Source organism: Cetorhinus maximus, chromosome 6 (genome assembly GCF_964194155.1).
Source record: "Cetorhinus maximus chromosome 6, sCetMax3.hap1.1, whole genome shotgun sequence".
Taxonomy (NCBI): domain Eukaryota; kingdom Metazoa; phylum Chordata; class Chondrichthyes; order Lamniformes; family Cetorhinidae; genus Cetorhinus; species Cetorhinus maximus.
The window spans coordinates 67,735,426-67,759,037 of record NC_135884.1 but is presented as its reverse complement, the minus strand read 5'-3'; the positions used below and the strand labels follow the sequence as shown (position 1 = coordinate 67,759,037).

The 23,612-nt window shown below is 44.5% G+C and overlaps 1 protein-coding gene across 2 annotated transcripts in view; it reads right to left on the bottom strand.

The window, feature by feature from the left end:
* srgap3 (SLIT-ROBO Rho GTPase activating protein 3) overlaps positions 1–23,612 on the bottom strand; it is a 286,135-nt gene that overhangs the window by 56,704 nt on the left and 205,819 nt on the right. For both annotated transcript variants that reach the window (XM_078543822.1, XM_078543823.1), the window contains exons 6-10: positions 16,662–16,790; positions 10,305–10,526; positions 4,837–4,938; positions 3,086–3,283; positions 798–882 (exon numbers count right to left, since the gene is read on the bottom strand). In XM_078543822.1, coding sequence (XP_078399948.1) covers positions 798–882; positions 3,086–3,283; positions 4,837–4,938; positions 10,305–10,526; positions 16,662–16,790 — 736 coding nt within the window. The remainder of the gene's footprint in view (positions 1–797; positions 883–3,085; positions 3,284–4,836; positions 4,939–10,304; positions 10,527–16,661; positions 16,791–23,612) is intronic.

Here is a 23,612-nt window from a genome sequence, read left to right as displayed (position 1 = left end):
CAACTTGTGTTATGAATGCACTTTCCATGGCCATACAGTCATAGGATCATAGAAAGTTTATGGCACAGGAGGAGGCCACTTGGCCCATGATGTCTGCACCGGCCAAAATAATGAGCCAACCAGCCTAATCCTGTTTTCCAGCATTTGGTCCGATAGAAGTCCTGAGTGGGACTCAAACCCAGAGCTTGTGGCTCAGGCAGGCACGTTATCCACTGCGCCTCTCCTCAAATGCCCCTACTCTTCTTCAAAAAGTGCCATGGGATTTTTTTAAAAATCTACCTAAGAGAGCTGATTATTTACTGTAGTCTCAGGAGTGGGGCTTCAACTCACAGCTTTCTAATTTAGAGGTGATAATGCTCTAACTGAGCCAATGGTTACAGAAGAGGAACAGTGTACTCATATCACCAAACTCAATAGCAGTGGTACTCATTAAGATTATTTTCTGACCACGTGCAGTGCCCCATCCCTTCTGTCAATCTATGTAGATACCCTATTCCATGAGCTTCCTGAGCTGAGAGATGTTTACAGCTGGTGGTGGATTTGAGAAACCCTTGTCTTCCTGAGCTGAGCTGTCATGTTTTTCTCACTTCCTTTCTGGCTCACTAATGAAACTAGTCAAAGGAGAAACTAGTTACAGTGAGGCCCCCTCTCCCCCACTAGCTTCTGTATATACAGTAAGAGAGAAAAAAGGCTCAGCTTTCTACTTGATAACTCCCAATTACAGCAGATTTGGAGACCCCACCATGAACAACCCAATGGTGCTCACAGAAAATGGAGCACTTACAAGCTTGACTCACCTTCCCCCAGTGTTTGCTTTAGTAGGTCATGCTTTGCCTGAAGCTTTGTGATCAGATTACTTCCATTCAAGTATTCCTTAAATTTCTGAAAGAGAAACAAGAAGTTTATTAAACATTTATCAGACTGCTACGAGGTTCAATCATGCCAAATTGACGGACAGGGAAAGACCAGCTTGATTCAGCAATTCCACCTCACATACAGCACAGGAGGCCATTCAGCCCATTATAAAGAGTTATCCAATTAGTCGTACTCTCAAAGAACAAAGAAAATAAAAGTACAGCACAGGAACAGGCCCTTCGGCCCTCCAAGCCTGCGCCGATCATATAACCCGATCAAGCTAGTGAGACACGACCTCCCCTTCACAAAACCTGGCTCTTTCCGCATAGCCCTGCACATTTTAATTGGTCTTCCTCTATCCTAAATGGCATCCCTTACTCCATTATAATGGAATCCAATGTTTGAGAGGGCAGGTCTATTTCTTAAACACAGCCACCATGGCCCTCAACAGATAGTAGGGTATTTAATGTTGCGCAGCTTAACATTGCACAGTGAAGGACAAGTATTTGGAATAAAATGAGCTCAGTCTTCTGTGAATGAATGGAGCTAGCAATTGGCCAGAAAAGGACAAATATCTCAAAATGAGAGTGGGAGAAGATTCTCTGACCCCTGGGGAAACTTTCCCCGGTTCACTACCTGCAACAAACAACTTCATTATGTTGTGATCCGCTCTGAGGCTGTTAACTTTTAAAAGAGATTTGAACTTCCAGTTAATAGCTACAAGAGTGACACATCAAGATTTCATGTTTTAAAACTTTTACTTTAACAAATGACAAAAAAAAAAATCATGTTGACTAAACACTATTTCTTTTTGTAGGCAACTTTAAACTCATCACGCTCGTCATGGAATTACAGTCTTTATAACAAACAGTCCTCAGTTGCTCCCAGCTTCCAATGGGTTCTCATGTCACCATTTCACTGATTAGTAACTTTGAATGACTGTCACCAGGTGTTTTCTTCAATTTTAAAAGCGTTTCTTAAATTCACCACCAACAGTAAAGCCTGTTCTTATGATTTTTCTTCCTTCTGGCCACACCAGGATGAATCTCTTCAAATCCTTAGATGGTTGCAAGATGTGTCTCTTTGACGAGAGATCATCTTCCTCCCATGTCTGGCTGTGGTAGGCCAAAACAGCCTCTTTTCTCTACTGACCACATGGAACTACTGTCTGAGATATCCATTGATTTGTAGAGAAAGCTGTAACCTGATCTCAAAAATGGCTTCCTCTTACCCCTTTCCCATTGCAACATGAAATACATTAATGTTATATCTGGGTTGAAATCCTGATTATCTATTCTTGAGCCCAACTCTCTTTCATCTTAGAAATAAATGGACAGTTTACAGCACAACTGTTTACCTATCCAGTACATTCAACACCTTTCTGGGACTTTGGGAGACTCAGAGTCTACCACCATTAACTCCAACCGTGAACACCTCACACCATCACCCCAGTAACACAATCTGGGCCTCCCTTTAACCGCCCCGGGCCTGTTGTCAAGCAGACTTTGGAAAGGGTCACATGACCCTCCCTCTGTTTTACCTTAAATTAAAGACACAGTTCCAAAACATAACAATCTTATAAACCTCATAACCGTAACAAAGATGATTAAAGAACAGATTCCCTATGGTGGTTGTCACTTAGCGGGCTGTACTTTTTCTCCATTCCCCAGTACTCTTCCCATAGGCGTGGATTTATGTCGGAGTGCAGTTCCACCAGTGCCATAACCCCTCGAGTCCCTCACCCAAGTGGGCATCAATAATGGTTGCTCATGTGGAGGTGACTACAGCTGAGGCTGTCCCCCATCTGGTATCCACACCCTCCAGCTTTGCTGTAATATAGAAATGGCACTTAATGTGCGCAAAGCAAGGTTCCATAACCAAGAAATGACCATTTTAGTGATGTTGTTTTGGGGATAAATGTTGGTCAGGATATAGAGGAGAACCTTCCCACTCCATGCCCCACCATGGATATAACCAAAATGTAGCACCTCCAAAAGTACAGCTCTCCCTCAGTGCTGCACTGAAATGTCCGCTTAGATTTTGAGATCAGGTCTCTAGAGTGGGACAAATCCACCACCTCCTGACTCAAAGTTGAGAGGTTCTACCCACTGAACAACAGCTGTCATCTGATGGGTCATACCAGTAATCTTCAATTGTTCTATATGACACATCCCGAACTCCCAGAGTTAAGTGTACTGATCTTTTCTTTAACCTCAAGAAGAGGTCTTACTGTGAAGTAGAATATCTCGGTCTCCTGTTGGTTGGCTCTCCTTTTCGCAATGTTGAGTTTGCTCATGTAGGTCTCAGAGGCGACAGATTTGACTGACTCAGTAGATCGACTGTGGTGGAATGCATCAGACACGTCAAAGTCCTCCACGGTTAGCATGTCTTGCAGTGTTTGCATGGTGGCATCCAATGTCTTCCTGACCTGGGGGTAAGCACATGAACATAAGATAATCAGGATCTAGAAAAGGCCTGTCATGCCCTGCCCTTCACTCCATTATGGACTCCACCCCACCCATTTAATATCTTCAGGAACATGCACAATTAATACGCCTTGATTTTCCAGAGGTAATCAAAGAGAAACAAATGTTCATCTATTACTATTTTCAGTATTCATGGTCACCTTTGTCCATACTGACAACCTGTTACCTCTAACCTTCAATCCAATTCCCCAGATATGTTTATCCAGCTCCCTTTTGAAGAAACCATGAGGTTGTAAAAATCAAACTGGTTCACTAATATCTTTTAAAGACAGTTGTCGATCTTACCCAGTCTGGCCTATATGTGACTTCAGTCCAACGTTCTGTCTAAGCTGCATGTACATGGAAACCCAAATGTCCCTGCACAGGCCACAGACAAGTCAGCCCCTTCAAATTACCGCCTTTTGCCAGCTAGGCAAAAAAAATTTAAAGGGGCATGCACTTAAAGAAATTACCTGCACATTCGAGAAATAAATTATAGTGAACATTGCATCGGTCCCGCACCAATGTGATTGACACTTAAGCCTGTTCCCACAAGGTACCTGAGATGCTGTGCTTTCCTGCCCCATCAAAGCCACTTTCATGTTTAATCTGAGGAACGTTGAAGAGCAATAGATCTCAACATCAATCCCACTTGTCAAATTGGCATCCTTTCCAGTGAGACACACTCCATCCATTCTACTCTCTGACTGAGGGAGACAGTTAATGAGGGATGGGTTTGAGGGAAAACATCCCACAGGACAATCAGAGGCCTGTCAAGCCTCATTTAATCCCAGTGACAGTTGCAGCATTTTACCATAACCTGTTTCAAATATTTCACTCTGCAATGGATTTCCAATATACCAGTATTGCTGCAAAATGTCTCAATTGCCTCTGGACTGCCCCACAGGTAACAGTGAGGTTAATTTCCCTACTCTGGACCCTTCCAACAAGAATTTGAGGTGGTGGGGGGAGAAATTGGCCCATGTTGCGTGCATTTACAGGGTGGATAACGGGGGCATAAGGATTAAATTCATGGGCTATGTCCCATATCCCAAAGACGCCTGACAGGCAATTTTGGATTGGACAGGTTTTAACGTGCAGCCTAAACTTAAAAGGGACCACTGGAGGCTGGCACCAAAATATATCCTTTTTTTTTACAAAAATAAGCATATTTAACTTAATGTGGAGCCACAAGGATGAGGCGTACTCCTCCCAGCTTCTTAGTGTTTCTGTCGACAATCTTCTCGCTTCCCTCCCCACAAAGCAGCCAGCCCAAATTAATTAGCACCAGATAGGAGAGCTACATCTGGAGGCCTGGCAAATGCTAGAAGCTTGCTTGAATTATTTACATGAGGCTTGAGGGCCAATAACAAGTGGTTTTCGAGCTGGCCTCTTCTGGCACACGCTGGCCACCTGTTCACACCCAAACTAATTTGACTGCCAGTGAGTCCATTTCAAAATTCTGTCCTCCAGTTACCCAAACCATAAGGTTTAGTTCCATTTTATCTTGGCTCACCTCTTCATTCTCGATCTTCAGGGTGGCCAGGCGGGACTGCAGCTGGTGATACCTCATGAGAAGTTCTGTTTGCACTGGCTGCTGAGCGCTCACCTGACAAACCTGGAAAGGGAAGACAAGAAGCAGGGTCAACACTCGTTTCGCACACAGGTGCTTTCCCCCCAAACCATCCAGGCTTCGTCGTATAACCTATTGTCAATGTTGGGGGTGTTTCCAGACAGGGCACTGGGAGCAGAATATATGTTTCAAAGAGAGAGGAAGAACACAGGAAATACAACAACCTGATGCTGTTTCCTCACTGACAAAGGTGACTATGCAAATTTCTTCCAGCTGGTGTGGAAAACAACCTCAGCGTTGCCTGGAGCACTGCTTATACTCTCACAGTAATACAGTGCCAACAGTTAGCAATGGTCGACTAGAATGTCAAACAATTATGGGGTGTAATTAGAAGAGACAGCCTCAAACAGTTTATTTAAGCGGCCGCCATTCGTAAAGTGTGTGTGGAAGCCAGTAGGTGTCTGGGCCAGCCACTTAATCAAATCTTACGTGGTATAGTTGCAAAGATTATTGAGGCACATATGTTTCACAAAGATAATTCATTACCTCTGCTCCAGGCAAAAGGAAATTAAAGAGGAGAAAGGTACTACATTTATATAGCACCTTGCATAGCCTCAGGATGTCCTAAGGCAAGTTCCTAATGTAGGAGGCACGGCAGCAAAATTGCACACGGCATGACCCTCCAGCAATGAGATGAAGCCTGGAAAAACTGCTCTCGGTGTTGCATGAGGGATAAATGTTGGTGCGACCCCAGAAAGAACTCCCATGCTCTTCTTTGAATGATGTTTCATCAGAAAAATGGCATGACCAACAATGCAGCAATGTTACACAGCAGCATCAATCTAGATTTAATGCTCACATCTATCTACTCTCCCCAGTCTACACTGACACTCTCCCCTTTCCCCCCAGTCTACACTGACACTCTCCCCTTTCCCCCCAGTCTACACTGACACTCTCCCCTTTCCCCCCAGTCTACACTGACACTCTCCCCTTTCCCCCCAGTCTACACTGACACTCTCCCCTTTCCCCCCAGTCTACACTGACACTCTCCCCTCTCCCCAATCTAGACTGGCACTCTCCCCTCTCCCCAGTCTAGACTGGCACTCTCCCCTCCCCCCAATCTAGACTGGCACTCTCCCTTCCCCCCAATCTAGACTGGCACTCTCCCCTCCCCCCAGTCTAGACTGGCACTCTCCCCTCTCCCCAGTCTAGACTGGCACTCTCCCCTCTCCCCAGACTAGACTGGCACTCTCCTCTCTCCCCAGTCTAGACTGGCACTCTCCCCTCTCCCCAGTCTAGACTGGCACTCTCCCCTCTCCCCAGTCTAGACTGGCACTCTCCCCTCTCCCCAGTCTAGACTGGCACTCTCCCCTCTCCCCAGTCTAGACTGGCACTCTCCCCTCTCCCCAGTCTAGACTGGCACTCTCCCCTCTCCCCAGTCTAGACTGGCACTCTCCCCTCTCCCCAGTCTAGACTGGCACTCTCCCCTCTCCCCAGTCTACACTGACACTCCCGCCTCTCCCCAGTCTACACTGACACTCTCCCCTACCCCCTCCCAGTCTGCACTGACACTCCCTCACGCTCCCCACCGAGTCTTTGCTGACCTTCTCCCATCCCCCCAGTCAAAAGGCAAGTGAAAAGTTTAGGGGAATTTGTTTGTACAGGAGAGTTCTGAAAATGTGGTTCTCAGTGTGGGATAAGGGTTGTGGGCTGTGGCCAGTTGGGCTGAATATCCAGTTTTGGTGCTGTAGATTCTACGCAATATTTATTCCTTAGCGAGCACTGTCAAAACAGATTATCTGGTTATGATCTCACTGTCATTTACGGGATCCTTCATTGCGTATACTGACTGCTGCATTTCCTACTTTACACCAATGAGTACACTTCAAAAATAGATCATTGGCTGTAAAGTGCTTTGGAACAGGTCATGAAAGGCACTATAGAGATGCAAGTCTTTCCTTCTTTATGTCCTGGGTTGGGGTTTAAAAGTTCTGACAAGAGACATAAGAGTTGCCATGTGCAAGGTGACATTTACACGGGTGAGGAAAAGTCAAGCTAAGGTCTAGGAGACTGTGCACAGCTCACTCTACGTGTACTCTATCTGATACAAGTGTAAGACAATCCATCAATAAATATTTCACATTAATAACCAAAGCATATTAAGCACATAAACCACAACCAGCACCTGTGCCTACTTCCTGCTTTCACCACACATTCAGCTGAGAATATTTTAACAATCTGTTATGGTCCTAATTACAGAGTTGGGATCCGAGAGTTACGATAGCAGAATTGGAAAAACTGGCAACATTCAGGAATTTATATTGCAATTTGAAACAATCTTCAAGAAGGGCGACAATTTGCATTTATAAAGCACCTTTTAAAACAGTTAATCACCCAAGGTGATTTCACAGGAGCTATGAATCAAACAAAATTTTATACTGGGCAACCTAAGGAGATATTAGGATCAAAGGGTGAGTTTCATAAGGTTTAAATGCTTCACTGAATCGCCAGGACAGAGTCACCCCAAGTCCTGTCACCGGTCTGTGCTGCATCAGTGTCAGTGTGGTGATAGCGGGCGTGACAATTGCCTCAATGCCTCATCCCTAGGGAATAAGAAAGGATTGCCAAGGGCCAGGAGGAGAAACCGAGCCAGGACTCCAGCTCCCAATTTTCTAGTGATTCCCTATGGACGGTGTGTATGTTTGAATATCAGGCAAGGACAGATCAAGCTAGTCACTGACATTGACTGCAGTGGAGTGCCCTGTCAAGTCTCACTGACACACACAGGATGAATTGCGTACCCATGGGGTTCACTCGCCTCCCGGGATGGAAATCAGCAGGCATCCAAACACACCCCCTGTATCACAGAGGCTAGTAATTGATTCCAACCCTGCACACCCCTCCTTCAGCTCTGCCCAGCTGTAGTTGCCCTGCTCTGCTCCCCGCATGGCAATAGTTAGCAGTCAGGAATCACAGTAGGGGGTACACTGAGAGTGGCAGTGTGAGGGGAAGGGTGAGTAGAGAATCACTGGAAACTGGGGTGGAGCAAGAGAAGGGAGGATGTGCCGACTGAGGAGAGGAGATTTTTTTCAAGTTTATTTCAAAGAATGAGCTCTGTTGGGCTGGTGAATCTCATTGGTTTGAAAATATCAAGCCAATTATTGTAACTAATAATATTGAGAGCTGCAAATAAAGGTTTATTGCAATGAGGGTCAAACTAAATGATAATTACTCTTGACTTGTGTTAAAAAAAGCACTTGCAGCTGTTGGACTGAATCAGACTCACATAGAAAGATTACAGGAAATGGCAAATTCCAGAATGGATTATTTTCATGGCATTTTTGGCATTGCTGATTTGGAAGAAAAGGAAAGACCTGCATTTATATAGCACCTGCTCGCATCTCCTCAAAACCCCTGCACACAGCGAATTACTTACATGTTGTAATGTAGGCAAATGTGGCAGCCATTTCTGCACATAACAAGATCCCAGGGACAGCAATTAATGACACGTTAATCATGAACATCTTAAATACAATCCAGTACCTGTTTTACTCCCTTCTTGTCACTTTAAAAAAAACTTTTATTTCAATCTATTTCACACTACCCTAAGCCAATATTCTTACACTGACATTTAAAATGGTTCCAGTCCTTCACATCCCTATTATTTTGCATGTGAAAATGGTTTCACTGGTGGATTCCATGACCAGTGAAGTGCCCACGTATTGCACACTAGCTCGATTACATATGCAACTATAAATCTCTGATATAAAAGTCATATTCAAAAGATGGCAGTGCTTGGGGCCGAAGAGTGTGTTCTTGTCTCAATTCTACAGGTTTGCTCGGCCGACTCATTGGCACCCTCCACAAACTACCACCACTACCCCACCACCACTGCCCCCCCACCACACCCCACCCCCACCCCCCGCCCAAGCCCAGCCCACAAATTAGTGAACAAACTCTCCTGTGGCGTCTCAAGGGTTAAATGCGAGTTGAACTGTCCCTGTGGTGAAGCTCTGACGCAGTTGCACTTTACAGAATAAAAATTCTTTCTGAGAAAAGTGTCACCCAGCTAGAACTGATTTCTCAGTGGAATGCTTCATCGGGACAGGAGTAAGGCATTCAGCCTCTCGAACTTGCTCCATCAGTCTAGTGGATCTTGGCTGATGTCCACCTCCACTGTGATACCTTACCCAACAACAATCCATCAATCTCAGCCTTGAAGCAGAAATTTGCCCAGTCCATCTTATCATGTTACAGTTGATCAGAATGGGTTATTATGGGTACAAAGATCATTGCAAAAATGATTGCAACCTATCCACTCGGTTCTTGGCTGCAGCGAAAAGGACTGAGATTTTGGGATTGAGCATTAGCGTTGCCAACTCTGGGTGGATGTACTCCTGGAGGTTTCATCACCGATTTGCTGTCTTTAATCACCCCTTCCAGACAAACAGCCTTCTCTCCTGCATCTCCAATATCTTTATAACTGAAGAGTTCAAAGAAAATGAAAAAGAAACATTTTTTTTAAACCTCCCTATGATTTTTCCTAACAGGGTGCTTACAGCAGTGTCCAGGAGATTAACTTTTAATTCCTGTCGGCTCCAGGGTAATCCTGGGGAGGTGGCAACCCTATGAACACAGGTCAAAAATGGTCGACACATTAAACGGTGATCAGTCCCAGTTTGGAGTATCATATAGGGAATGACTGACACCAGATTAAACGAATGGACTTATTGACCTCGTCAGGGATATCAGAGAGAGGCGCCTTCTCAACAGTGAGGAGGGAAGAGTGAAAAAAAATACAGAGTATGCTCCAAGGGGCACCATTATTATGCACACGTCTGTGCTATCCTCCAGAAGTCGGCAATGGGCCCCATGCCCCCACCCTTTCAATGACTGCAACAGCCAAAAGGCAAACAAAGATACTTTTTAAAAATGCATTCTTCCGTGGGATGTGGGCGTCACTGGCAAGGTCAGCATTTGTTGCCCATCCCTAATTGCCCTTGAACTGAGTGGTTTGCTGGGCCATTTCAGAGGGCAGTTAAGAATCAACTGTGGGTTTGGAATCACATGTAGACCAGACCAGGTAAGGACAGCAGATTTCTTTCCTTAAGGGACATCAGCGAATGAGATGGGTTTTTACAACAATTGATGATTGTTTCTGTTCACTATTACTGAGACTAGCTTCCAATTCAGGATTTTAATGATTGTATTTTAAATTCCATCAGCTGCCGTGGTGGGATTTGAACTCATGTCTGCAGGGCATTAGCCTGAGTCTCGGGGTTACTAGTCCACTGATATTACCACTACGCCACCATGGCCCCAATGGGAAGCTCAATGGGAGACCTACAAACTAAAGGTCTGTATGCCTCCTGTATGTCAAACTCATTTGAACCTGACCAATAGCGACATACCTCATCTCCCATGTGTGGCTGGAATTCAAACTTGGTGGGTGGACAGAAGATTTGGTTGTACATGTCCATGACCTTGTGCTTGTCACTCCTTGCATCCAGGTTGTCCACAGCATTTTCAATGATATCCAGGCCCTCGTGTCGAGATGTTTCAAGATTATATTCTGCTGAGAGGAACGTCCTGAAGGTGCGAGCCAGGCTGGCATGGAATCCCAAATCAGAGCACTGCGGGAAAAACATGGGAATGGGTGAGCAAAGGAGGACTGATTGTACAGTGGCGAGAGTGAAGGATTCAGCTCACTGAGTGATGGAATAGCGGCGAGAGTGAAGGATTCAGCTCCGAGTGACCGAATAGCCGTAGAGTGAAGGATTAAACTCCGAGTGATCGAATAGCGGCGAGAGTGAAGGATTAAACTCTGAGTGATCGAATAGCGGCGAGAGTGAAGGATTAAGCTCACTGAGTGATCGAATAGTGGCGAGAGTGAAGGATTAAACTCCAAGTGATCGAATAGCGGCGAGAGTGAAGGATTAAGCTCACTGAGTGATGGAATAGCGCTGAGAGTGAAGGATTCAGCTCCAAGTGATCGAATAGCGACGAGAGTGAAGGTTTAAGCTCAGAGTGATCTGATGGCGGCGAGAGTGAAGGATTAAGCTCACTGAGTGATGGAATAGCCATGGAGTGATGGATTCAGCTCCCTGAGTTGGTGAGAGTAAAGGATTAAGCTCACCAAGTGATGGATTAGCGGTGAGAGTGAAGGATTCAGCTTCCTGAGTGATGGAATAGCCGTGAGAGTGAAGGATTAAGATCACGGAGCGATGGAATAGCCATAGAGTGATGGACTCAGCTCCCTGAGTGATGGAATAGTGGTGAGTGTGAAGGATTCAGCTCCCTGAGTGATGGAATAGCCGTGAGAGTGAAGGATTAAGCTCACCGAGTGATGGAATAGCCATAGAGTGATGGACCCAGCTCCCTGAGTGATGGAATAGTGGTGAGTGTGAAGGATTCAGCTCCCTGAGTGATGGAATAGCCGTGAGAGTGAAGGATTAAGCTCACCGAGTGATGGAATAGCCATAGAGTGATGGACTCAGCTCCCTGAGTGATGGAATAGCGGTGAGTGTGAGGGATTCAGCTCACTGAGGGATGGAATAGCATGAGAGTGAAGGATTAAGCTCACCGAGTGATGGAATAGTGGTGAGAGTGAAGGATTAAGCTCACTGAGGGATGGAATAGCATGAGAGTGAAGGATTAAGGTCACCAAGTGATGGAATAGTGGTGAGAGTGAAGGATTAAGCTCACTGAGGGATGGAATAGCATGAAAGTGAAGGATTAAGCTCACCGAGTGATGGAATAGTGGTGAGAGTGAAGGTGGATTCAGCTCACTGAGTGATGGAATAACATTTGAGTAAGCTCACTCACTGACCACACTCAGCACCAGCACTGACTTTCTGTACCTGTGTATGGTTACATTTTAACAAACTTTGGAATTTTAACCACAAAAACAGGAGTGTTTGGGTCAGGTGGGGAATTAAAAATCACCAATGTCCACTTTTGGCTTAAATGGAGCAGGAGGGTGGGCATGTTCCAAGGATTGAGATTGGCACTTTAATAATTACAATAAAGTTGCAAACCTCATCGTAATTTAGCTTTTCAAATTGAACTGTTGATAGTCAGGTTTCCCAAGCTTTGGAAAAACTGGCATCTGCACCCAGTCAAGGAGGTAAATGACTTTACACTGGATACTGTGCCTGCCTGGGATGCCCTGCAATTGGGCACCCACCTCTTTGACCTTCCCAGACCTCCATTTGCCACCATCCCAGTCTCTGATTTTCCTCACTGAGGCCCCTCCCCATGATTCCCCCATTGGCCTCTCCCGGTTTGGGATTGGACCTCCTTCTGGGATTGACATTCCCTTCACACCTCCAAGATTGACCATCCCCCACCAGCCAATGTCCCTTTCCCATTCAACCCCAAGAAATGGACCTACCTTATCCTACAGCCTTCACTGACTGACTGCCCACCTAACTGGAAGCCAAACCATCAGTCAGGCTGGCTTCCAGATGGGACATCTCACACATGCTCTGGAATTGTGGAATTCCAACTTCCCTGTTCCCTGTGCCTTACTGAACCCCTGCGTCCCCATCCCCCCACCAGCTCCCAGCCACCCCCTACCCTTACATCTGAAGCCATATTGGACCAAATTCAGGCCTTTAGAGATACAAATATACCCCAGAGAAGGTATTCTTAGACTGATGGGTGGTGAGATGAACAGTCCCTTCAGTCCTCTTCATGTATTTCTCTCTTCTCCCATGACTCTTTCATTGGCTTCAGTGAAAATGAAGATGACTCAAAAATGGGCTATCAATTCACTAACACCTGTTTTACACCATCTCACAGAGCCAAGGTCTACACTAAAGGCACCAAGCAGTGTGGGAGAAGGGTAGATGTGTACGAAGGAGACTGAAAGAGCTGCCAATCTGACCATCCATTAAAGTAAAAGTACCCTCATTGGGGGTTATTTTGACTTTGGATGATAGTGTAGAATCGGAAGAGAGGTATATTATGACAGAGTGCTGATCCAATATCACCCATTGTTAAAATGGTCCACCATTGTTTCTAAAGTCCTTGCAGAAACTCTCCATTAGTATAAAAGGGTGCATAGTCTTTATATCCAAGAGTATGGGGAAACCTCCCTGTTTTGCATCAAACATGTAGGGTTGACCAGGGTGGGACCTGCATCAAAATGCATCGCTTGCTCATGATACCATTGTGGTGCGTAGCTGTATTGCTGCTGTACCTCCCTGGGCATAAAGGCAGTACCCGCTTCACCTTCCCAAAAGCCTCTGTTACCTTCTTCTGTCAAAGATGCAAAAACTTTCCTTTCAGACTGTGATCTGCACCCCATTCACCCTGGTGTGAATGATCTGTTTTTGAAGAGCAGCTTGGCTAACCTGATGCATGTGCACCATGCAAGTGATTACAGATGACAAGCCTGCACAGGTATGTGGAAAGCAGTTGTGGTCAGGCTGAGCCTTTCATTTCATTCCCAGCAAATTCTATCCGACCTTTTCCAAACCAATGAATGAGTCACTTAGATTTTGTCTTTTTGGGATTCTGCCAACAGATACACTTTCTCACGAGTCTAAGAAGCAGATCCCGTTGGCTGGGGACCCCTAGGTGAGCAGTGGGCACCAGAGAGATTTTCTGGATTTGGAAATCATTTTCTCAATTATTTAAGCAAAACTTAATTTTTAAAAATGTCACAGAGTCCTCACGAGGATTAGATTGACATTCGTAGCCCATCTGTACAGTTCAAATCAGTGAGGTGAAAATGAAATCTGCTTGACACAATTGAGGCAGAGATTGTGAATAATAGATTACTGAGGGGAAAAGGAACCATAAAGGGAAAAGCTTCTTTCTTAGTAAAATTCTTGTGTTGAATAAGTTTTGGTGCAGGTGGGAGGAGGGGAGCGAGAGGTGGTGTGGAACTGAGGAAGAAAGATGCCCCCTTGTTATAATAACCGTTGTGCTCTAACTTCACTCTACAATCACACACTTACTCAGTGCAGTTTAACTCCAAGTAACCCTTGAGCATAGTCATTCACCATGTAATGTTTTATATATAAATCCAAGTTACCATAGTAACTGCTGCTAACATAGGTGTGTATATTCCTTTTCGGCACATATATTCTCGTCTGTTAAACAGCAGTGCCTGTGCAGCCAGTGCAGGATAGTTCACACAATGCTGGGTTTGTGCATCTGAGAACATTGGGTGTGGGGGGGGTTGTTGTTGTGGGGGAGGGCGTTACAATTCACAGGGTGAAAAATAAAGCGGAAAACCATCTGGGGCTTTCAGTCACAGCAAACGGTCAAGGAAATGAACTTGTGCAGGCTATTGTGAGGAGAACATAGAGGCTGCGGAGAGCAGGCAGTCTACGGGCAAACTGCCAGTGTGGACTTGGAAAGGATAAAGCCTTAAGTTCAGCAGAGTGAAGCTAATTCAACTCGGAATGATGACTGGGGCCCAGTAACCAGGCCAACTTTCAGCCCCATGGACTCTTTCCCAAGCAGTAATTCTTTGATCCAGCTCTGAAGAATGTAATAGTCACTTTGCACGGTCTATTGCTTTACAGCCTCTTTCCCCCCGCCGCCCCCCACTCCCTGTGTTATCGATCTAACTTTAAAACAAGGAAGAGTACGAGTTTGACCTTAAAAAGGATCTGATCTCATTAGCTGGTCTTATCTGCACTCAACTGTACCCTGGTGGTTTTACGAGCCATTTGCTTTCAGAGTTGGAGCAGTCTGTAGGATGTGCCACTTCATTGGGCTTTCCTTTACTACCAATAGGAGTACAATAGTAAGAGGCCGGAAGGTGGAATTCATGGTTTGAAGCCTGATGATTTTTGTTGCTGATTAAACATAATTGACAACCTGAATAACTGATGAATGTCCTCAGAAGAGACAGAAGTGAATGGACATTGATTGAAAAAAAACAGACCTTTAATGATTAATTTACAATTTCCCCTTCAAAGACTTGCAAATCCAAAGCTAGAAATGGTGGCAATTTTGCTGTCCTCAGTCCATCTCATGCACTGTCACAAAGGCAAGGCTTCCCCTCAAAGCTACTTTCTCTCCTTCCTTGCCTTGCTCACATCCTCAGAGGCTAGGGGGCACTTTCAGGCTTTACCAGTGACAATCAGTTGGCTTCTCCATGTTTCCTGCTGGTTGTGAGAAAGCCAAGCTTCCATTTGCTGGTGCTTAACGTAGAACCCGTTGATTTTGTAATGTATGGAACATGGTGACTATAGGTGTAGTGAAATGGTATTAAACCAGCAACCGGATGTTGTGATTCCAGCCTCATTATCCTAAGTAATTAAACTTAAAGGGGGTCATAAAGGGAATGCAATGGATGTTGTCTATATGAATTTTAAGAAAGTGTTTGAGGAAGTACCACATAAAATGCTGGTCAACAAAATCAAGGCTCATGGAATAGGAGGGTCAGTGTCAGCCTGGATTAAATATTGGCTTCAGGACAGAAAACAGCGAATCATAGTAAATAGTTGTTTTTCAGACGGGAGGGTGGTAGACAGTGGTATTCTCAAGGGTCGGTGCTAGGACCACTACTTTTTTGATACATAGAAATAAATTGGATATTGGAGTCAAGGGTAAAATTTCAAAATTTGCCAATGACACCAAACTTGGAAATGTGGCAAACAGTGGGGATGATACCAACTGACAGCAAGAAGACATAGATAGGCTAGCAGGAGGGGCAGACGATTGGCAAGTGGAATTTAATATAGAGAAGTGTGAGGTGATGCATTTTGGCAGAAAGGATAGGGAGAGGCAATATAGACTCAATGGCACATTTCTAAAGAGTTTGCAGAGACAGGGGACCTGGGGCATCATGTGAATAGATCTTTGAAGGTGGCAGGTCAAAGCATATGGGATCTTGGGCTTCATAAATGGGGGCATTCAGTCCAAAGCAGGGAAGTTATGCTGAACCTTTAGAAAACTCAGGTTAGGCCAAAATGAGAGTCCTATGTCCAGCTCTGGCCACTACACTTTAGGATAGATGTGAGGGTCCTTGAGAGGGTGCAGAGGAGATTTAATTTACCAGAGTGATTCCAGGGAAGGGGGGATTTTAGCTACAAGGTTGGGTTGGAGGAGCTGGAGATTGAGGGGGGAATCTGATAGAGGTGTACAAGATTATGATAAGTTTGGATAAAGTAGACAAAGAAACTTGTTCCTATCTGCTGATTGAACAAGGACTAGAGGAATGATTTAAGGTCTTGGGCAAGAAATTCAGGGGGGATGTGAGGGTACTTTTTTTTACAGAGCAAGTGGTAATGGCCTGCAGCTTGCTACCTATGAGATTGGTGGAAACGGAGATAATGAATGATTTCAAAAGGAAATTGGTGGGCACTTGAAGGAAATAAAATTGCATGGCTACGCGGATTAAGTGGGGGAGTGGGACTGATTGGATTGCTCTACAGAGAGTCGGCATGGAGTTGATGGGATGAATGGCCTCCTTCTGTGCTTTTATGATTCTATGAATCATTTTAACATTAGGCAATAGTGCAAAGGGCAAACTCAGAGGTGAGAGTGTTACCACTGAGCCCCAGCCCCGACAGATAGTCTCCTCAAAACAGTTTTCTCACCCAAGTTTTCCATCACCTCTACGAGCTCTCCTACCTTAGCTCAGTCACCATTCTTTATCCCTTTTATTGCCCACCCCCACTACACCTCCGCGGCCTTGGGACACTCTGCTTAAGCTGTCCCTGAACTGGGCAGGACTGGATTCGGCACTGGGCGCCTCATCTTAACCAAGCACATAATTCACCAGTAAAGTAAAGAATACTGACATCGATCAGGTCGGAGACGTCATGGATGTAGTATTTGGCCACTGCAGCATTCGTCGCTGCCAGGTTAAGCAGGTAGTCATTTCTAGCTTTGGTGCACTTCAGTTTGTTTTCAGAATACTTGGCTTGACGCTGAGAAAGAAAACAGAAAAGGAAAACTCAATGTAAGAATATTTACAAAATTGTTAATGTACAGGATCGCCAGACAGACACATATCCAAATCAAGAACAGACTAATCCACTTTTCAATCATCTATACAGAATTCAACTGGACCATTCCACTTCCCATTCACTCCTATTATATAGCACACCAATGGACCATATGCCTTGTTGTTAGTTAGATTACTGATGAAAACACTAAAATGTTCTCATGGTGCACCGAGTTTGATAGTGTCCTTTCACATCCGTGCTGTGGATTTCAATCCCACCTAGGGTGAAACTGACCCAACCGTGAATGGCAAAGCAGAGGAACTGGCCTGTTGCAAGTCGAGAAGGATAGTTAGCATGGGGAATGGAAACACGCTGAGCACAGAGTAATAATTTTTGGGGCGCCATTGAACCACATTGGTGCAGCGGAATAGGGGCCTTTAGTCAGAAACCAATCCATGCTGTACCTGCCCTGGGAGTGTTTGATGGGGACAGTGTAGAGGGAGCTTTACTCTGTATCTAACCCTGTGCTGTACCTGCCCTGGGAATGTTTGATGGGGACAGTGTAGAGGGAGCTTTACTCTGTATCTAACCCCGTGCTGTACCTGCCCTGGGAGTGTTTGATAGGGACAGTGTAGAGGGAGATTTACTCTGTATCTAGCCCCGTGCTGCACCTGCCCTGGGAGTGTTTGATGGGCTTAGTGTAGAGGGAGCTTTTCTCTGTATCTAACCCCATGCTGTCCCTGCCCTGGGAATGTTTGATGAGGACAGTGTAGAGAGAGCTTTACTCTTATCTAACCTTGTACTATTTATTTTGTTTTTGTTTGTTGTATTCTCAAAGACAAGATGATATCCTGCTGCTTAATAAATTATTACCGTACACATACTCCTCTGGTTTACAGATTCTATTATTTCACTTGGTTTTAATTTGAAGCTTAAGTGTTTGGAGTTTCCTCATTCTAATTAATCCACCTTCTTTTTAACTATCAGAGCTGTACTAGGTTACTGAGAGTCTTTTAAAAAAAAAAATTCTGTCTTCCTGACAACCTTCTTCAGAATCCTAAATTATATTCCATCTGAAAGCTTTGCTCACACTGATTTGAGGTATAGGGCCTTTACTCGAACTCATGTCCCAAAGATGTAAGACTGAGTGTTAACCAGCTGAGTCACCCACTGCTCCACCTTGTATTTTGTTTTCAAAAATAATGGACATACCAAACAGATGAAACATAATCAAGCAGCGGCCAAATTTTATCCAGCAACAGCAGGAGCTAATGAACGGATTCAGCTTTGTGCAGGATCCCAGCAGGAGTCTGGTTGAGGCTGACTGGTTGAATCAATGGACTGTGGTAGATTACCAAACTGGATAATTCCAACTACAGTTTATACCCAATTCAGGCAGAACATCTCCTGGCACAGGAACACTGTGCTTATCACGATTGGACAGGGTCTGCATCTGCCTCATAGCAGAGCACGGATATGACTTGACTCTGGGCTGGGGGTAATCTTCATCTGGGATTTGTCACAGGGCTTATGTGAAAAGGAAGATTTGCATTTACAAGGCACATACTGTAGTCTCAAAATGCCTTCATATAAAATGAAGTGTGAGGATTGTTGTAATGTTAGCAAATTCGACAGCTATTTTTGGAGCCCCACAGGATCTTAGAAACAGGTACTGTATTATTTTTTGTTGTTGATAGTATTGAGGAAAAACATTCCTTGCTCCTGACGAATTGTGGTCTTTAACATTCTGCCTGAATGACTAGAACAGGCAGACAGGACCTCACTTTAACATCTCACCCATTACACCTCCAACAGTGCAGCACTCCCTCGGTACTGCACTTGAACATCAGCTGACCAGTGAGCTCCAAGCCCAATACAACAGATGTGAAATTCTTTGGCTCATTCTATGCTCCATAACTTGTACAGTTAAGAACTAAAAATGGCTTATTCTGTGCAGCACGACCTTCCCAATTGTACAGGTTTGTAAATAACTTGTACTGTTTTCACTCCATGAAGGTAGGTGTTGCAATATTCAGGAATACACAGCAGGGTCGATTCGAATTGTGTGTGGAACATACAACCAATGGGATCGAGGGCTAAGATGGTGGAAGTGGAGGAAGGGTTCACACCTTCTTCTTACGCCCCAGTCAGTTTAACTTGGCTAAATTCAGGCATGGGAAGGCCACCTGCCTCATGATCTAATGGAATGGCAGAGAAAAATTGAGGGACTGAATGGCCTACTCCTGTTCCTATGTTCCCCTGTATACCTGACTCATAGGGTATGATGGTAACTCACTCGTAACTTTGGTGTTCATGGGTCATCTGAATTATATCCTTCATATACAAACAACATGCAAACATACAGACGTCTAATGTATCCTTGCAGGGTCCAAAGGACCCACTCCTACTCCTCCTTGCTCTGCTGTGCTCAGGCCCTGGTTTCACAGGAGACTATACAGGCTTCAGTCAGGGCTGTGGTTAAAATGGCAGTGGGTGAAATTAGGCCCCTGATCTATTGGGACAGTTGTCCCCAATGAAAAGCTGATTCATGGAGACCTTTTGACAGTGTAGCACATTCCAATGATCTCTTGTAACTCCATGCAGAAAGATTCTCACTATGGCATGTCATTTGGCATTGTCCTCTTTAGATCTCAAGAATGCCCTCACGGACTTAATGGAGAGTTGACAGACTTATCGGCCATTAGTATTAGCTTTATTTCTTATATTCGTTCATGGGATGTGAGTGTCGCTAGCTAGGTCAGTATTTATTGCGCATCCCTAAATGCCCTTGAGAAGGTGGGGGTGAGCCATCTTCTTGAACCGCTGGAGTCCATGTGGTGTAGGTACATCCACAGTGCTGTTAGGGAGGGAGTTCCAGGATTTTGGCCCAACGACAGTGAAGGAACGGCGATATATTTCCAAGTCAGGATGGTGTGTAGCTTGGAGGGGAACTTGCAGGTGCTGGTGTTCCAAGCATCTGTGACCTTATCCTTCTAGGCGATAGAGGTCCTGGGTTTGGACGGTGCTGTCTAAGGAGCCTTGGTGAGTTCCTGCAGTGCATCTTGTAGATGATACACACTGCTGCTACTCTGCAATGATGGTGAAGGGAGTGAATGTTTAAGGCAGTGAATGGGATGCCAATCAAGCGGGCTGCTTTGTCCTGGGTGATGCTGATCTTCTTGAGTGTTGTTGGAGTTACACTCATCAGGTAAGTAGAAACTATTCCATCACACTCCTGACTTGTGCCTTGTAGATGGTGGACAGGCTTTGGGGAGTCAGGAGGTGAGTTACTCGTCGCAGAATTCCTAACCTCTGACCTGCTTTTGTAGCCACAGTATGACTTGACTCCATTCCAGTTCAGTTTCTGGTCAATGGTACCCCCCAGGATGTTGATAGTGGGGGATTCAGTGATGGTAATGCCATTGAATGTCAGGGGGAGATAAGTTCTCTCTTGTTGAACGACTGACCATTGCTTAGTACTTTTGTGGCACGAGTGTTACTTGTCACCATTAATTTTTTTTAAGGTATTGTTGTACATGTGCATGGGCTGCTTTAGTATCTGAGGATATTTCTTGCTGAGATTTTGTTTTTCAATAGAATGTATTTTTGTGGAACATTTTGAATTGCCTTTTCAAATGTTTGCCACTGTTTATTTACTGCCATACCGTTTAATCTATTTACCCAATAGACCTAAGCCAGCTCCCTGCTCCTACCTTTGTAATTGGCTTTGTTTAAGTTTAAGATTCTTGCCTGTGATTGGAGTATATCACTTTCAAACTTAACGTGGAATTCAATTGTTTTATGATCACTTTGTCCCAGCAGATCTTTTACTATGAGATTACCAATTAACCTGCCTCATTGCACAATACTAGATCTAAAATAGCTTTATCCCTAGTTGGTTCCACAACATACTGTTCCAGGAAACTATCATGAAAGCAATTCTACAAACTCATCTTCCAAACCGCCTTTGCCAATTTGATTAACCCAATCTATATGAAGATTTAAGACCCCACAATGCCAGCTTTGTAGCTGTACTGGGACAGCTTGGCTAAGGGCGAAGCTAGTTCTGGAGAAGAGAATGCCAGATTCCTACAAGGCTAAATAGAGATGAAGGAATCCATTCAGCCCACCCTATTGTAGAAACCTGCAATCCCCTCATAAATGCATCTAACTCTCTCTTAAGTGACTGTAAAGATTTAACATTTACACTCCTACCAAATGACCATTCTGGCAATTAATCACTTTTTATGTGAAGATCTCCTTGATACTAAGGTTTGAAGTTGCCCTTTAGCAGCTGGTGTCTTGCGTAGAATATCCTGCATGCTACCACTGAGGTATAGTGATGCAGTGGCTATTTCAGTGAATTAATATTCCAGAGGGGTGAGTTTGAGCATGAGTTCAAACCCCACCATGGCATTTTGAGATTTGAATGCCATTTTCAAAGCCTAGAAATAAGGAAATGGTTTCAGTAAAGGCTGTGGGGCTGACGTAAAAACCCAACTATCTACTCTCATGTCCTTACCCGGTTTGGCCTTTGTGCAACTCCAGACCCACACCAACGTGGTTGACTCTTCACCTCTGAAGTGACCTCACAAGTCACTCAGTTGCATCAAATCTAGCCCCTTATGCACTCAGTGATCAAAATGCACTCTACTTTTTGTCTTATTATTTCACCAAAAAACTCTCAAAAAAGCTCACTGTCCAATTATAAATGTTTGTAACCCATGTTATCCAATAGAAATTGCTGACTAACCACAGGTGACACCATTTTAGTCACATACACCAGCCTTAGTAGGAAACAACAACTTATATTTATATAAAGCCTTGAACTTAATAAAATGTCCCAAGATGATCCATTATAAAACAAAGCTTGATACCAAGCGACATAAGGAAACATTAGGTCAAATGACCAAAAGCTTGGTCAAAGAGATAGGTTTTAAGGAATGTTGTAAAGACAGAAAGCAAGGGAGAGAGGTTTAGAGAGGGAATTCCAGAGCTTAGGACCTAGACAGCGAAAGGCCGAGCCACCTATGGTGGAGCAATTAAAATGAGGGATGCTCAAGAGGCGGAATTACAGGAGTGCAGATATCTTGGAGGGTTGTAAGGCTGGAGGAGTTTACAAAGAGGGGGCAAGGCCATGGAGGAATTTCAAAGCAGGAATTGGTATTTTAAAATTGAGACGGCACTTAACCGGGATCAGTGTAGGTCAGTGAGCACAGACAGGGTCTGGTACAAGTTAGGACACGGGCAACAGAGCTTTGGACGACCTCAAGTATATGGAGGGTAGAATGTGGGAGGTTAGCTAGGAGTGCATTAGAATAGTTGAGTCTGGAGGTAACAAAGGCATGGACGAGGACTTCAGCAGCAGATAAGCTGAGGCAAGAATGGGGTTGGGTGATGTTATGGAGCTGGAAACAGGCGGTCTTAGTGGCGGTTGTGAACAATCTGGTTCAGTCTCAGAGAGTTACCAGGTAGCGGGATGGAGTTGGTGGCTCTGCAATGTGGTTTGTGGCAGACACCAAATATAATGATTTCAGCCTTCCCAATATTTCATTGCATTGTATAATTTTGACTTTGGGTGATATTGTAAAGGAGTGATAGAGGGTCAGTCACTTGTGATTCATCTCTCCTGGTTTGATTTCCATTGAGTTCAGTAGAAGTGTAAAAGTCAAACAGCCCCCACTCTCAATTTAGGTTAACAACTTCTATTTGTATAGTGTCTTTTACGTAATAAAATGTCCCAAGACACTTGACAGGAGCATTATAAAACAAAGTATGGCATTGAACCAGATAAGGGGATATTAGATCAAATGACTCAAAGAGGTAGGTTTTAAATAGTGTCTTAAAGGAGGAAAATGAGGTAGAGAGGAGGAAAGGTTTAAGGAGGGAATTCCAGAGCTTGGGGCCCAGGCACAGCCCTCATGGTGGAGCAATAAAATTGAGGTTGTTCAAGAGGATATGATTATAGAAGTGCAGATATCTCAGAGGTTTGTGGGGCTGGAAGAAATTACAGAGATAGGGAAGGGTGAAGCCATGGAGATTGAAAACATGGGTGAGAATGTTAAAATCAAGATATTGCTTGACCAGGAGCCAATGTAGGGCAGTGAGCGCAGGGGTGATAGCTAGATTTCCAATCAGGCATATGTGGTTAATATATTGAACAACACTGTTTTTAAACAAGCATTAAGTATTTTATCAGGACTTGTGAGGAGAGAAAATATACCTTACAAGTAATGTCAAAATAGTACCCTCTATCACTGCGCTAATTCCTACTATGAGACCAAGACTGGCAAATTATTAACTGTCCACACCAAATGTTTGGTCCGCTTTATGCTTTAGATGAACCGAAAATTGGGTTGAGGTTAGGTCAAGATAAGAGCCATTTTGTTATGTCAGTCTCAGCTCATTCTGAAGCCAGGTCCCTGATTGAAAAGACAGCATACTAATTGACTGCACATCGCTCCCAGGCTTCATTCATCACCGTGACCGTAAATCAGCATTTGCCACGAGTCAGGGACACAGTTGCACTCCATCATCTAACACTCTCAACTGGCACACAGTCACAGACAGAGCATGCCCGTTTCCATGGAAACCCATGCACTTGAACTGCTATATATCAAGGAACAGAACTTAAAACAATACAAAAACCTTTCAAAATCATTTGCATTCCACCCCCTTCCACTCCCGTCCCACACAACCCTTGCCCTGAATTCTTTTCCCCTCTTCAGCAGAAGTCAGAGGGTCAGAGAGCTGTGGGTTCAAAGGTCAATTAGGACTTGACAGGATACAGGCTGACACTCCAAT